General features: G+C 37.5%; 1 protein-coding gene across 3 annotated transcripts in view; it reads right to left on the bottom strand.

Moving 5' to 3' along the window:
• Nucleotides 1-15110, bottom strand: part of Zfpm2 (zinc finger protein, FOG family member 2) — a 418495-nt gene that overhangs the window by 291891 nt on the left and 111494 nt on the right. For all 3 annotated transcript variants that reach the window (XM_050162068.1, XM_050162088.1, XM_050162077.1), the window contains one exon: nucleotides 12666-12767. In XM_050162068.1, the coding sequence (XP_050018025.1) occupies nucleotides 12666-12767 (102 nt within the window). The remainder of the gene's footprint in view (nucleotides 1-12665; nucleotides 12768-15110) is intronic.

Raw genomic sequence — 15110 nt, 5'->3', positions numbered from 1 at the left:
TCTTTGGGGAGGTAAATTGAGCAATTTTGAATAGGGCATAAAACTAAAAGATATGAGACCCCCATGAAAGCCAATTCTGTGGAAACAATTGTTAAGAACACCCTAAAGAGGTCTGGGGAAGATAAATCCCAAAAGAAAGAAAAGGAAAGAGAAATAGGAAGGTCATTGTGAAAATCCAGGAGGGCCTCCATCAGTAAAAAAGAAACAATAACAGCGCACTGGGGAGAGCCAAGGGTTCCATGCTTTGCTAATCCTCACCTGCGCCTGTGCAGACATGGTAAAATTCAGGACAATCAACTAGCTTAAAAATGGCGTTCTTGCCATGTGCTGCTGGGGCTTAGTTCCTGGAGTATTTAAGCACAGATGCTGAGAAGTAAACGCAGAAATCTGATAAGAAAATGAAGACAACGTGAGATGTGGTCATTCCCATAGTTTTCTTGATAGAAAAAGAAAACTGAAAATAATCATTTAAAATAACTTGCTGTGTGTGTGTGTGTGTGTGTGTGTGTATTTGTCTGTATGTTTACCACACACATGCAGTTGCTCTGGGGGTGAAAAGAATTTTGAGAACCTTTGGAATCAGAGTTACATTACAGGTGGTTGCCGGCTGTCTGATGTGAGCTCTGGGAACTGAACCTCAGTCCTCTGCAAGAGTAGCACGGGGTCTTAACAGCTAAGCCATGTTTCATGTCCCTAAAGTAATCTTTAAAAAGTCAGAAACTTCCCATCAGTTTCCTTCATCAAGAACAGACTCAAGATCTCCTAGCTGACGTGGGACTCTTCACTGTATTTAAACAAGAAGACTAAAAGGAAGGATCTCGGGAGTGCATTGTCAGTTTCGTCAGCAGACCTGACAGACACAACCCAAAAGAAGGAAGCTTGTTTCTCTGCCTTGTTCCAGAGTTTTCAGGCCGTGGTAGAATGACCATATGGACTTGGCTATAACATAATGGCAAAATGAGCACTGGTATGAGAAGTGACTTTTGCACAGAGGGAGCAGAGTGGAGTTGGGATAGGCACAGGCCAGAGCGCGATGCAACCCAAGGACACGGCTCAAGGGACCTGCCTTCCACATGTCCACCATGGTCACATTTTGACTCCATCAAAACACTCACTGGATCAGTGTTCTCAAGGACACACAGAAGTATGCTTTACCAATCACCTAGATGTTTCTCAGTCACACCAAGTTGGAAACCTTGATGTACCATCACAAGAATTCAGATACTTATTTAGTTGCCTGTTAGCTAGCTCACAAATAAATGAATGAACTTTCTGTTCTGTGTTAATGTCAACTATTCCTTTAATACTGTGTTTAGAGGAATATTATGGCTGTTATTATGTCAAGATCAATAAAAATAAATATATATCCTTTAAAAAAGTTTATTATAATTTTAAAGACATAGTTAACAATCATATTGAATATTTAAAAATTAATACAAAGACATCTTTGAAAAGAAACTTGTAGTTTTCTTTGAAGTAAATTTGAAGAACTACTAAAGACTCTAGCTTAGCTACACATATAACAAGACAACCCTTGCTTCTCTTATATTCTCTCCCATGTTTCCTTTCATCTACTTTAATTATTTCTATTTCATATTTACTAAGTCATCACAAATCCATTGTGCACCAAGGCTGAATGTAAACAGAAAAAAAACTGAATTATTTTCACCTAAAATTTTGTAGATTTTTAAACTCCTCTGAAATGCTGGAGTAAATTCTTTCTTGTTCTAATCAAGAAAGTTAAGACCCTAATTTTCAGAACAAAACAGACATAAGTGGGCTCATTATTTCTCTGGCATTCAATATTTAAAGCCATCAAAAGGAGAAGATGAAGATTCAGGATGAATTTAGACAGAAAAGATATCTAGAGATAAGAATGAAGATGGTGATCTTTTCTCCGTGCTGAAATCACTTGGACAGCATTTGCTCTATGAGACACATTTCTCAGTTATTACTGCTGGAGTACACACTCCTACAGAGTAAGGACATGGCTCCCCCATGCTGGAGATGAGAACGCTTAAGGAAAACGTGGTTATCTATCTCACTGATCAGAAGTTTCCAGAAAAGGCAAATCTCACATCTTAAATATAGGAAATGAATGAATAGGGACCTATAAATTAAAAAGTAGATATTAGCCGTGACTGTGAAAATTAAGAAATATAATTTAAAAAACCCCACACTAAGTTTTCCACTTTAAGTACTACAAACTAGAGGAGCAGGGAATCACACCTATAAGCCCGGTACTTAGAAGGCTGATTGAAGAATATTGTGAGGAATGGTAGGCTAAGCTATGTGAGCTCATAGAATAATTCCCTCCCATTTTCAGAAATACTCCCATTCTATGGAAAATTAATTATTATCAATTTTAATTGTATGGCAATTAATTATTGCCAAACAATTCTAATTATAGTTTTACATGAATGAATAATTTGTACTCTTTTAAAAATGTCTAACATAATCAATGCATCTTTTTCCTGCATTATACATCATTTATGAGAATGTAAAAAGCTACTATGAAAAAAAATACAATTATTTTTATATTTAAGGAAAGATGTAAATTAAATCATTATCTTTCATATCTTGAAATAGTTAAAACTTTGTCTTCGCTAAAAACAACTTTTTTTAGAGAATAAATATGTTTTATTTTGTTCATATAACAATGAAAAACATTGCTTAAACTCAGCTTGGTGAAAGAAAACACACACAGTCACATTTACATATGCAAATTTCCCCCTAAGGTATTCTCTGCATAACTCTGACACCCCCTATGACCAGTGACAAAGGGCTCCCCAACACAGTGTAAGGCTCACTTAACTGACCACTGCTATAACAAGCAAACAAATATTTGTTCTCTTTACTTATGGTATTAGAAATGATGGGCTATGATTTTTTAAATATCTTATTTACTATCCTATTAAATAACTGTTGCTTTAATCACATTACTGTAATTATTGCTCAGGAGCCCAGTTCCCTCTTTTTATTCAATTTACAGGGTAATATAAAATATCCTAGAATGAAGAATACGGTAACTTTCTAGAGTAACCTGTGTAAAGGGAAAACAGTGCGGAGATGACACAGAAAGGAAAAGGCTATGAAGACAGAATATGCCTCTTGCTTTATTCTTTCCTTTTAACTTGCTTTTCTCCCTCTCTTGTTTTGACATGAAAGTATACCTAAAATATACAGCTACACAATGCACAGTTTATAAAAAAAAAAAACAAACCTCCTATACACCGTGGCTTGCAACCTACTTAATTCTATAAGAAATAACATGCCTCTGTTCTTATTACAATATATTTGTTTTATTGTATTCGGTTCCTGTGATCTACAATGTTCATAAATGTGCCAATATTGTGATAATGTTAATGAGAAAAAACAAGAGAATTTGTTAAATGTTCATTCGATCAGAGAGGTCTGCTACTTTGTACACAGGGAGTTGGGGGAAGTAACCGCCTTTGTGTTAGTGCCATGAGAAAACAACAAACTTAGTTGTTAGTGCCTTTACTCACATATAAACTTAGGCTTGGAGGTCATTGCGTTCTTTTAGTTGTTTTCTTATATGTGACACCATGCTAACATTTAGAAATCAAAAGCATACATTATTTCATATTTAAGTCCATCTAGAATAAGACGAATTTTGCCATTGGAGTTTTGCCAAAATCTCTGGTGTCTGCAATACACTCACACTCTCTCCAAGGGCTTCCCCTCTGGATTCCCTTCACACTCTCTACGGAACTGCAAGAACCACCCTTGCTTTCCAATACCATGTGTCATCAGCCTCGAACCTGAGGCTCTGCTAGGCACCTTAATTTCCAGGTGATACCCTAAGCTACATTTAGATTTCACCATGATTCCTTAACTGACTTTTACCAAACCATTCCATTTGTCTTAGTAGTTTGCAAATAGAAAGGTTTTAGCAAGCAGCCTCATGCTTACATCTGGGATCCTTGTGTGGTTTAAAGATACAGTTTCCCTTCTCCACAGTGTTCATTCATCAGGCAGACTTCTAGCAAGACTAGTCAGTCAGTCCCTTTATAAACAGCTCTGTCTGAAGCGGACACACGATTATCACACATGTGGGAATTGTAGTTCACATTTAAATTTATTTGATTTATCAATTACAATTCAAGTGGGCCCAAGAAGAATGTATCACTTCCTGTGGAACCAAATAAAGGGGTCATCACCACATGTATCCTTGAATCAGCATCACATAGTACCATCAGCACCAGCAGTCCTTTCCCACCCTCTCTCCAGACTCCATTAGCACCTTCATTATCATTGGTATTTGTTGGCACCAGGGGACCTTCTTCTATTTCTGTTACCATTGCACCCTATACACACTTGTATCAAGAGACACCATGACATCAACAAATCTTATGAAGGATAACATTTAATTGGCTTGCTTACAGTTTCAAAGATTGAGTCCACTATCATCATGGCAGGACATGGTAGCATGCAGGCAGACATGGTACTGGAAAAAGGAGCTGCAAGTTCTGTATCTGGAACCACAGGCAACAGAAGACTGTGTACCATACTGGGAGTAACTTGAGCATATGGGATGTCAAAACCTACCCCCAGAGTGACACACTTCCTCCAACAAGAAGGTCACAATTGCTAATAGTGACACTCACTGTGGGTCAAGCATTCAAACATGTGAGTCTATGGAGGCCACTCCTATAGGAACTCCCACATTAACAGCTCTGTACTTTAGTCACCAAATCTGTCTTAGCCCCTGTGATCTGAGCTTTGATAAATATAATCTTATATCTGTTATTTTTTGTCTTGGAGTCTGACACAGGGTTCTTCTTCAAGAACTAAATTAATGAATTAGTGTAGTTAGTGTAGGTCTGCAAAGTGTAGGAGAAGAAGCCAAATAGCTGGTATGCATATGTCAACTCTATTCATGACTGAATGACCCATGAGTTCAGGTATCACTTCAAGAACAAGACTTGAAACTTATTATAAAGGCAAAAACATGATCACCAAGATCTAAAGCACTCTTGTCATTTTAAAGTATTTTAAAAATATACAAAGGATAACATAATGGTTATCTCCTTGTATGAAAGAATGCATACCTCTAATCCATTTAAAGTATCTAGCACATTATTATGTAGTACAGTATCACCAAATTTATATTAATTACTTTGAAATTATAAAAACTGATACACTGACAAACCAAATATATTGGAAAATTAAGACTGAAGTTGTAAAATTTAAAATAAAAGAAATGTGGTCCAAATACATAGCAGGGGCAATAGATCAAAATCAACTCTAAAATAATCAATGACAAATAATGAATAATTGATTCAAAATAAATAATACAGGAACAAGTACTTATATTAAACAATGTGATAATATATATATGCACATATAGCTAAAATATAGGAAACACATCTCTAAATTCTGACGTTCAGGGATTTTTTTAGGCAGAATTAATGAAGGACTTTACTGTAAATGAATATTTTCAAAGAAGCCCAGATATTTACCAAGAACACTTGGTAATGTAATAGCTGTTTACTATATTTGATTCCATGTCCTCGCCTTCTCCCTTTCACTTAAATCTATCTTGATTTTCCTAGTGAAAATCTCAAATCTCTACATGCCACTGAATTTATTCTCAGCGTTAACAGCTCTCCATGGCAGGAATCTGGCACCCTTCCCTCCTTCTGAAAAGGAACCCAGCCGTCCTTGCTTTCCTCAGCTCCTCTGAGGAGTCCCTGGTGTTCCCCTGAGGACTGCTCTGCCTCCAGGCTTCTGCTGAGACTTCTCAGAGACTGGCGTTTCCCCTGAGTAAACCATCCAGACAATCCTGGTCTCATCAGAATGAACTGACTTAAAAGCACTACCAAGACAATGGAAGTTGAGCTCCCTGCAGGAACTTTAGGGCATCCCCCTAAGCACTTCAGGTGACAGTACACCTACATTGTCAATGATGTTTCTTTTTTTGTGCTTTTCAGGGGCTACATACATAGTTTTGATCAAAATGGATGTACTTATTTTGAAGATACTCCAAGTCAATTAACGAAAATGTGCAGCAAGCAGCATTGCCAAACATGTTGGTCACTTCCCACAGGGTTCCTCTCTAATCACATGCCTCTGCGATTTTTCTAGGGGTGTGTATGGCTAGGGTAACCATAACAAAGTCCCAAAACTTGGGTAGCTTAAATAACGTAATATAGTTTCCTACAGTTTTGAAAGCTACATGCTCATCAACAATGTACTGGCAGGGTTAGTTCCCACTAAAATCTGAATCCCACAAATACCCTTTAGCTTTCGCCGGGTATACTAGCAATCTTTGGCATTATGTATCTTATAGAAGAACTACCTACAACTCTCCCTTCATCTCCATATAAAACAGTGGTATGTGTGTGTGTGTGTGTATGTACAGGCGTGTGTATATGTGCACATGCATGTGTGTATGTGTGTGCTTGTGTGTATGTACAATTGTATGTAAATGTGCACACATGTGTGTATTTTGTGTGCATGTGGGTGTACATATGCCTGTTTGTATGTGTGTGTGTTTGTCTGTATGTCTGCCTGTCTCTACACCTGCCCCTATCTTAAAAGGACGTAGATTAGATTAATTCTCCTTCTCCTCTATGACCCCAACTACAGCAATTATTCATTTCCTCAACAATTCTCTTCATAAAGGGCACCACCTGCTGAGTGTCAGAGTTTGAAACTTTAGTCCAGTAGTTTCGGGGAGACAGAACTAAACTGGCAAGAACATCGATGTGTAAGTTTTAAAGATAGGGTAAGATTTATACTTTAATTAAGCAATTTCTACTGCAAAAGTAGACAAGGGAATCTATCACTCATGCAAAAGCATAGAATTCAAAGGAGGAGTTTGCTATCATATACAGGAACTATGATATAGCTAGGAAATGAAGACTATCTGTTTCCTATGGTGTGTCTTAGGGAAAGGTCTTTACAAAAAAAAATTTGCCTAAAATAAATTAAATTTTAACTAGTCATCTTTTAGCTTGAATTTCTGAATTAAATTTGTATAAACAAATTAGGTGCTAGCCAAATCTAAAATAAGTCATTATCAAAACATTCTTATTTTGTATTCTCACATAGCTCTGGTAAAAATTGTGATAAGTCAATGGTACTTTCCATGCAGTTCTTCACAGCCTAGTAAGTGTGTTTCCAAGCAGTCGTGCAACCTATCTTTACTGTTTTTTGTTTGTTTTTAATTTATGCATGGCCTCATTCTGTGTGAGAGTGCAAACTGAAGCGAGCTGGAAAGACGAAGAGAACGTCACACTATGTCCAGGTAGCACTCCGCTCCGAGGAGTCAGGCTTTCATCGCTAATCCGAGATCCACTTAAGTGCACCACAGAAGATGTATTTTTACCCCCTCTTGTTTTACGGAAGACTCAAAAAGTCTGTGGGAATTTTTGGCAAGTTGTAACAATATTTTTGAGCCCCTTTGTATACAATTATCCTCTCTCTCTCTCTCTCTCCCTCTCTCTCTCTCTCTCTCTCTCTCTCTCTCTCTCTCTCTCTCTCTCTTCCCCTTGCCTCATTTTCATATGGACACAAAGCCTTGGGATAAAATGATGGTTCATTATAGTGGTACAGAGCTCTTATCTTCATCCGGCAAGAGTCATTTCCTTCCAAAGATTGAAATGCAAATGTGAAAATTAATGATAACTGTATTATCTGATAACAGAGATAATACCAACTCACTGTCAGCGGAACACACAGTGGCTCCACCATTTCCCCCCGCTCCTCACCATATTCTTCTTACTGTCAGGCTGTATCTGTGCTTAACTATGTTTCATAGGTGTCTGTTCATTTTCTTCAAATGGCATTTCCCAGATCTTATATCTACCACATTTTCCCAATCAGAAGGAAAACGAGATCAGAACTGTAATCTTCGAGCCCTTATTTGGACTGTAAAGAGGTGGGGGTTGGGGATGGGGGACCTATATCATGAGGCGGGTGCTTCTGTCTCACAGTGGTCTTCCAGCTAGCATTCCACCAGATGCAAAACAGCTCCCGATTCGTTAGGTTCATTTAGACACAAAGCAGAAAAAGCCCAATCAGCATCATCAGTTCAAAGTACTGAACACAAGCCTAAGAAGTAACTTAGTAAAGCTCTCCTAAACAATGTTTAGTCTCTGTGCAACAAGTACACACACTTAACTTTTTCCTCTCCAATTATTTTTCAAAATGGATTGACACTAAAAATTTATATCTCAATTATGTTTCAAGTCAGGTAGACAAGAGCAGAGCAAACATAACTTTATGATGTTTAGTTACAGAGCAAGATCATTTTGCAAAATTAATTCCCCGTACTAATATCTAAAGAAGACTTCCATGGAAAGCATCTTAACAGCTACCAAGGCCCAATGGCCAACATGACAGCAAAATCAATATTAAGAGTGATTTATTGAGTGCTTCTGAGACACTGCGCTCCATGCTTTCCGTGTAAAATCTCATTAATGAGAGAGTTATTATTATTAGCCTGATTTGTAAGCACTAGGGCCACAGGCAGTATTAACTTGCTCTGAGCCATACATTACCACAAGGCCATACAAGAAACACAGGGAGAAAGTGTTTTTGCTATACAGCACATGACATTATCCCAAAATAACTTACCTGTGATGGACAGCAAATAGTTCTTATGTTTTATAATATATAATTTGAAAAGTTATTACCAAGTAATTTTTTTCATTTATTAAATTGTCAATTCAGTACTGAATTGTCAATTCAGTACTGAATTTTTTGCTTCATTTTGTCAATATGATCATATAGGTTTAATACCTAAATATCAAGAGCTATTTAAATAAAAATTGTGTCAAAAAGGGCAAAAAGCAATTTTGTCAAAATTTTTATCTGGGTAGGTGTCTATGAACACACAGTTTTGAAAACTTACACTCACATACACATTATGGTAATATTCTTTTGTATTATGAAAGAGAAGCCAATTATTCGATATCCGCAAGTATGAGAAGAAGTCAAGTTTTAAGACTGGGACCTGTCAGCGTCCTGAGTTGATGTAAGTGAGGCCTGGCTGTCACCAAACTTCCCTCAGAGATGACAATGGATTTATAGGATGCTGCTGAACCTGGCTACAAAGCTCCTAAATCCCAGTCCATAGATCAGTACTCCAAACTGGCCTTGCAAAGCCGCTCTGAAGACTTTCTTATGAAACAGACAGAGACATAAGCAATATTTCCAAAATAAGGTCATTATTTCAACCATTGACTGGTTTAAGAGGACCGCGGGTAAAATATTTCCCTAGGAGTAACATGCAGGAGGAAGAAGACAGCCAACACTGAATCCTCCTGAGTGTGGGGATAGAAACCCTGTGCAGGCTATCCACTTCAAAGTTCATCTTCATAAAGACATTGCTCAGCAGCTATCATTATACCCACTTCAGAGACAAGGAAACTGAGGACTGTCTGTTTAACAAGCCAACATACGAGGCCATAAATAGTACTATTGTCATGGCCTGTCTGACTCTGATCTGTGTAAACACAGTTCTGTAGACACTATGGGCTACTTCCAAGGATAAAGGAAGTTTAATTATTGCTTTAACGACCAGTCTATGATCAATTAAGTGAGTAAATTGGTGCTAAGAGGACAGCATGCAGGCAGTGCCGTGCATCATCCTTACACGGCCTGCTGGGATCCTTCCCCATCAATTCACAATAAATATCCATTGAAGAATTAAACATGGAATTAAATACATAGAAATGTTGGTAAAATGAAGAACCTGTGACATAGGAAAAATATAAAATTCATGAGGCTGATGAAAAAGAGACTCTACTTTGAAAGAGGACAAACAACGTAAGAATAAAACTTGCGAACATGGGACTAAGAGCGAGCAGCAACCACTGCATGGAGCATTTCACAGGACGCGTCAGGATAACATCTTTAAGAGCAAGGAAAACAAAGGACTTGAAAATGAGACGTATGGAATGCTAAAATGATGAGGTAATGACTTTTACTTTGGCCTGACTACGAGTGTGCATCTAGCTTTCCAGACGTGAACGATTCCTGCTGCATCCACAAGGGTTGCAAACCCTGAAGAGAGTTCTGCAGCCTGACTACTGACAAACATCATTTCCTCTGATTGTTTAGGCTCCACTTAAAAGTTAACAAAGGTGTGAATGGTTCTGACTTCTGAGTACTCCTCTCCTCTGAATGACAAACAAAGGATAACTTTCTTACACGGGAGGATTTGCATTTTATAAAAATAGAATCTCTCAGGCAGGGCCGATTCATTATTGAACTCAGCTGTCAAGGAAGGTTATGCCGTCGTCTTCAATCAAACCCCATAAAAATAAGATAACTCCTGATCCATCTTCAATGATGTCAGTACTGTGCTTCGAATTCCTTGGATAAGTTTTACATCCTCTGATTCTTTTCTATTTTTATAGAAAACTGTCCACCTTAGGATGAGTATCAGCACTGGGAAGTCGGGGTGTGAAATTAGGAGACCTTGAAACCAACCTGGCTCAGCGCTAGCGCTAGACATCTCAAACAATGATCTGTGATAAACAGAAAACTAATGTTTAGAGTCACCTAACTTTACCCCTCGGGGTCTTAGATACTCTGTGAGATGTTTAAAAACCTTTGACACATAATAGTTGCAAAACTGTAAGGAAAAAAATCATTAGCGCCTTATGATTATGAGCTGCTGCAGTTTTGGAGAAGTCTGTAATCGTTTCTAGAGTTTACAAATGCATGAAGCTCCAAGAAATTAAGCAGTCTTCCACAGCTCTCCCAGCCAGATATTGACAAGTCAAGGAGGGAGCTAATCCTGACCTAGGGCATAGTTTGGAATCCAGATACACAAGCTACTGAGTTTGGAACTGTCACCCAAACCTGGAAGTTTTTCTCTTCCATACAGGTATAAAGTGCCAACAAATGTCGAAGAACAAAAAAGGGGTGGGGTCTTATCAGCATGAAAAAGACATGTATTTTTCCATTAAAGTTTTGGTGTATCACTATATAAATAATACAGACCACAGCAATGTCTAAACCAAATCCACAACATAAAATATATATTCAGTAAAATCCGGAAGTTAATTTAAACAGAAACTAAACAGCACACCTATAGCACGTCCATTGACTTCATTTCACAAGTACCATTCTCTACTCAACACCTCCAATTATTAGTAATGTTTCCTTGACAACAGTATCCTTTCTGCAAAAGCTTCCCAAGCATGGCATTAGCTTTGCCGTGCATGCTCAGTAGCTTAGGACACTGTTGCTTTCTTATTGTCTTACAACTGGAAAGGCAAGTTGGATTCCACAAGTGTGTCCAAAGCAGTTGTGTGACTGATATATCAAAATAGAAACACGTAAAACCCGCCCAGTCTAGCCGGACAGGCACAACACTTTCAAAATACAAATATTTAATCCTATTAATATAAAATAAAAAATCCTGTTCTCTTTTCATGTTGTATGGAAGCCTCATAATAAAGTTAAGGTATTTTTTTAAAAAAAAATTACTTTCCAATTATTCTAAGGAAATTGCCCCACATTGAAAAGTCAGAAAAAATACGCAAGAAAATACAAATACCAGAAGTTTGCATTTAAATCAGTGCATTAAAATATCTTAAAACATGGTTCTATAGTATTTTAAAATATAATAAAATTGTGTGCAGAGTCTTGTACGGCATGATGCTCTAGTGTGCAGACTGCAAACATTTGTATGTATCATGAATAACATTAGAAATGACATCATAATAATCAATATACTGCATCTTCATTTTTGTTTGCATTATATTTTCCAGCTGCTGGCTTCAGAAAATTACCAGTGGATTTCCTCTCCTTCCCTTGCACAGCAGAGAGCAATTTGCAAAGTCATGCAAGGGTGAAAATGGGATTGAAATATAGCAATCGTTCTTAATGAAAAAAAAAGGGTACTTAATGCTTCAGAAATTAAGGCTGAAACTATTTCGAAACTCACTTCTAACCTAAAATCCTAAAAGACAATGGTCTCCATTTATAAGCGCATCATAAATTTCTCAACAATAATCAATAAGGTTATTTCCTGCAGCATGATTATACGAAGTATATATTTATGACTTTTATTCATATTAAATTTTGATTAGCCTTTTGTTTTGCCTAAAATGAACAAATATAAAACCTTTTAAGAGCCAATTTAATTTGACTAATAAAGGTGACCATGTTGCGAGAACATTGAATCAGAGGGGGAAATCTATGAATCGTGACTCAATGTCTAAATAAATGCTGAGGCCCCATCTGTAACTCACGATGGAACTAAACGGAAACAGCAGCTCTTTGAAGCATTATTGTTACTGTCTGCTTTGCAAGGTTTCAAACTGAGTCTGATTTGAGTTTGGATGTAGCTAAATGATTCTCTGTTGAAGGAGCAAGCAAACAGAATTGACTAACTTGATGTAAGAATGAAGAAAAGACAGAGACTTCAAGCCGAGATGACGCTGGTTTTTAAAGTTTTCTTATTTAAATCATGATATTTCCTCAAACTCCTATATCACCAGCCTGCATGCACACACACAAGTCCATGTATTATTTTAAATTCAAGTTGGATTTTTGTTTTAAGTTTTACAAGCCGTCTGTATTTTATTTTCTCACCTCCCCTTACAAGCTAAAATTTAGAGGGTGAGAGATTCTGCTAAAAAGTGAAAGAGGGTTGAATGTACTATTCACCGTCCTACCTGGGCCATCCCAGTCCTCAGTGTCTACTCCGGGCTGCCCGGGTTTGTCAGAATGGTTGTCCCCATCTGATTCGGCTGGCTGCTGGGATCCTTCATCATCCACTGAAACACATCAACAGAGAAAGGAGAAATGACCAAAGTTCTGTGACACTGAAATCTGGTAAGGAAATGCCTTTCCACATATTTTCTAGTTCATTGGCGAAAATGTCCACAAGTAATAATTTTGATATCTATTGTAGCTTAAAATTAAAGAAAGCTATGAATATTTGTCAGTAGGTAACTGAAGTTAAGTTCTGTAAATAATGAAAAACATTTGCATACACATCTCACCTTGGAGTTACTATTATTATATCAGAAAAAATCAGATAGAAAAATATAGTTGTTCTGAATACCTTGAATACAAAAAAAAGCCATAGTGACCTTATTTCCAAATTGTAATAAAAAATACAGAAAACCAAATTAAATATTATAGAGTGTCTAGGAGTGAGTTTACATTATTGGAAGACTTCTATTCTTCCTGTGTTATGCTTCTAAAACTTGGTGCTATTTCTCTTAAAGAGAAGTTGTAAGAGCCCCAATTGATTGACTAACATGTGATATAATCTGGTGACTCCATTCATCCCAACAGAAGACACTGTGAAGTTAAACGTATGCTTGGATGACTGCAGTTAGTTTTCAGAATTTTATGCTTTCACTTCACAAGAAAAGTAAAAGCAAGCAAGCAAGGAACAAACAAACAAACCCTGTATGTCTTGAAAAGAATTGAGATGCAGTGAAAGAGGAAACATCACCAATACAAGTGCATTTTAAAAGCAAAAACTCTAGATTTAAGTATCTTTATTTTATAATATATAAATACCAAGAGGTGCAGTGCAAAGACACGAACAAAAACAATATTGAAGTCATGCCTATGAGATTTTGAACCTAAACGTGCTAACATCTAAGTTTAAATGGCCTGTCTACCTTTCTTTGAAGCATCCTAGAGTTACTTTCCACCTAGTCATTCAGATATCTATTTGAATTTGAATCTCTATACAAAATATAAAAACATGGAGCTGGAGAGATGGCTCAGTGGTTAAGAGCATTGCCTGCTCTTCCAAAGGTCCTGAGTTCAATTCCCAGCAACCATATGGTGGCTCACAACCATCTGCAATAAGGTCTGGTGCCCTCTTCTGGCCTTCGACATACACACAGATAAACTATTGTATACATAATAAATAATAAATAAATATTTAAAAAATATATAAAAACGTACTATATCTTGTTAACTTTAAGATCGACACTTACGGTATAAAATTTAGAAAACCATTACTATCCTTGACATTAATGTGATATGAGTATAAGATTTGATCCTTAAACATTATAGGTTTTGCTTCTCCCTCTCCCCACTTGTAAATTCAATATAGGAATTAATTCTAAAACCTGGAATAAAGGTAAGGAGAATGAGAAAAGCTGAAATACATTCTTTAAGAATAAAAAAAAAATACCACTTTTTTTGAGTTCGGTGCAACAAAGCCGCTTTGGTTGATGATACAGAATAAAGTACACCTTTCATAACACCATAAACCTCATGAAACTCTTTAGAAGCTGACTGGCTTTTCGCATGGTCAGAAAGAACACTGATGAACGTATCCACCCTTTCCCGAAGGTGTGTGTTGGGCATCTTCTGTGATTAAGGAGCTACGATAGGCTCAGTGGGCTTTGTGCAGAAAGTGAGTTCCTTATTGGGACTGTAGAAGTCACCACGGAGAGCACATTCTCAAGAGAGAGTGTAGCACGAGGCCACGGAGACACAAGAAAGGCACAGAGGCTCAGCAATAGAGTGGTGTCCCAATATTCTACACTCCACTTGCAGGTTGCATCTAAGAGCATAAACCAACCAATTATCTAAGAGCATAAACCAACCAATTATCTAAGAGCATAAACCAACCAATTATCTTCTGGAGATCAAAGGGGCGTGCTCTGCTCTCAGTTCTCAGGACCAGACAAGGCTTACTCTCAGTCTGTGTATACAAGCAGGCTTGATGACGTCTGAATACTGATAGCCTTGACCTAACCAACTGGCTTTCAGTCTGCCAACCTGTTCCCTCCCCTTCAAGTTACCTCTATCAAGACAAAAAGAGATTCGGGGTTTGTAAGCAGGAGGCTCGCATCATCTGCCTTGATAGATTAGGCCAAGGCCATTCCTTTTATCCAATTTCCAGCATGATTTCCTGCCTGTGAGTAAACCTTGAACTAATGCCATACCGTGAGCAGGCTGGTGGAACCAGAATTCTGTTAGCTAGGACAAAGAATCTTAGAATCTCCCAGGAGCTGGGTCTTTCCTACTTGACCTTTCTTGCTGGACTAGATCGACATTCCTTTCTTTTCCCCCTACTTCGTGAGATGTGCAGCTAACTTCTGTGAGCTTCCTTATCTTCTGGCTCCTGGCTGCAATCAGCCAGA

This window comes from Alexandromys fortis, unplaced genomic scaffold (assembly GCF_014885135.2).
Source record: "Alexandromys fortis isolate MF-2015 unplaced genomic scaffold, M_Fortis_MF-2015_v1.1 scaffold_17, whole genome shotgun sequence".
In the NCBI taxonomy this organism is placed as follows: domain Eukaryota; kingdom Metazoa; phylum Chordata; class Mammalia; order Rodentia; family Cricetidae; genus Alexandromys; species Alexandromys fortis.
This window is presented reverse-complemented; position numbering and strand designations above follow the sequence as displayed.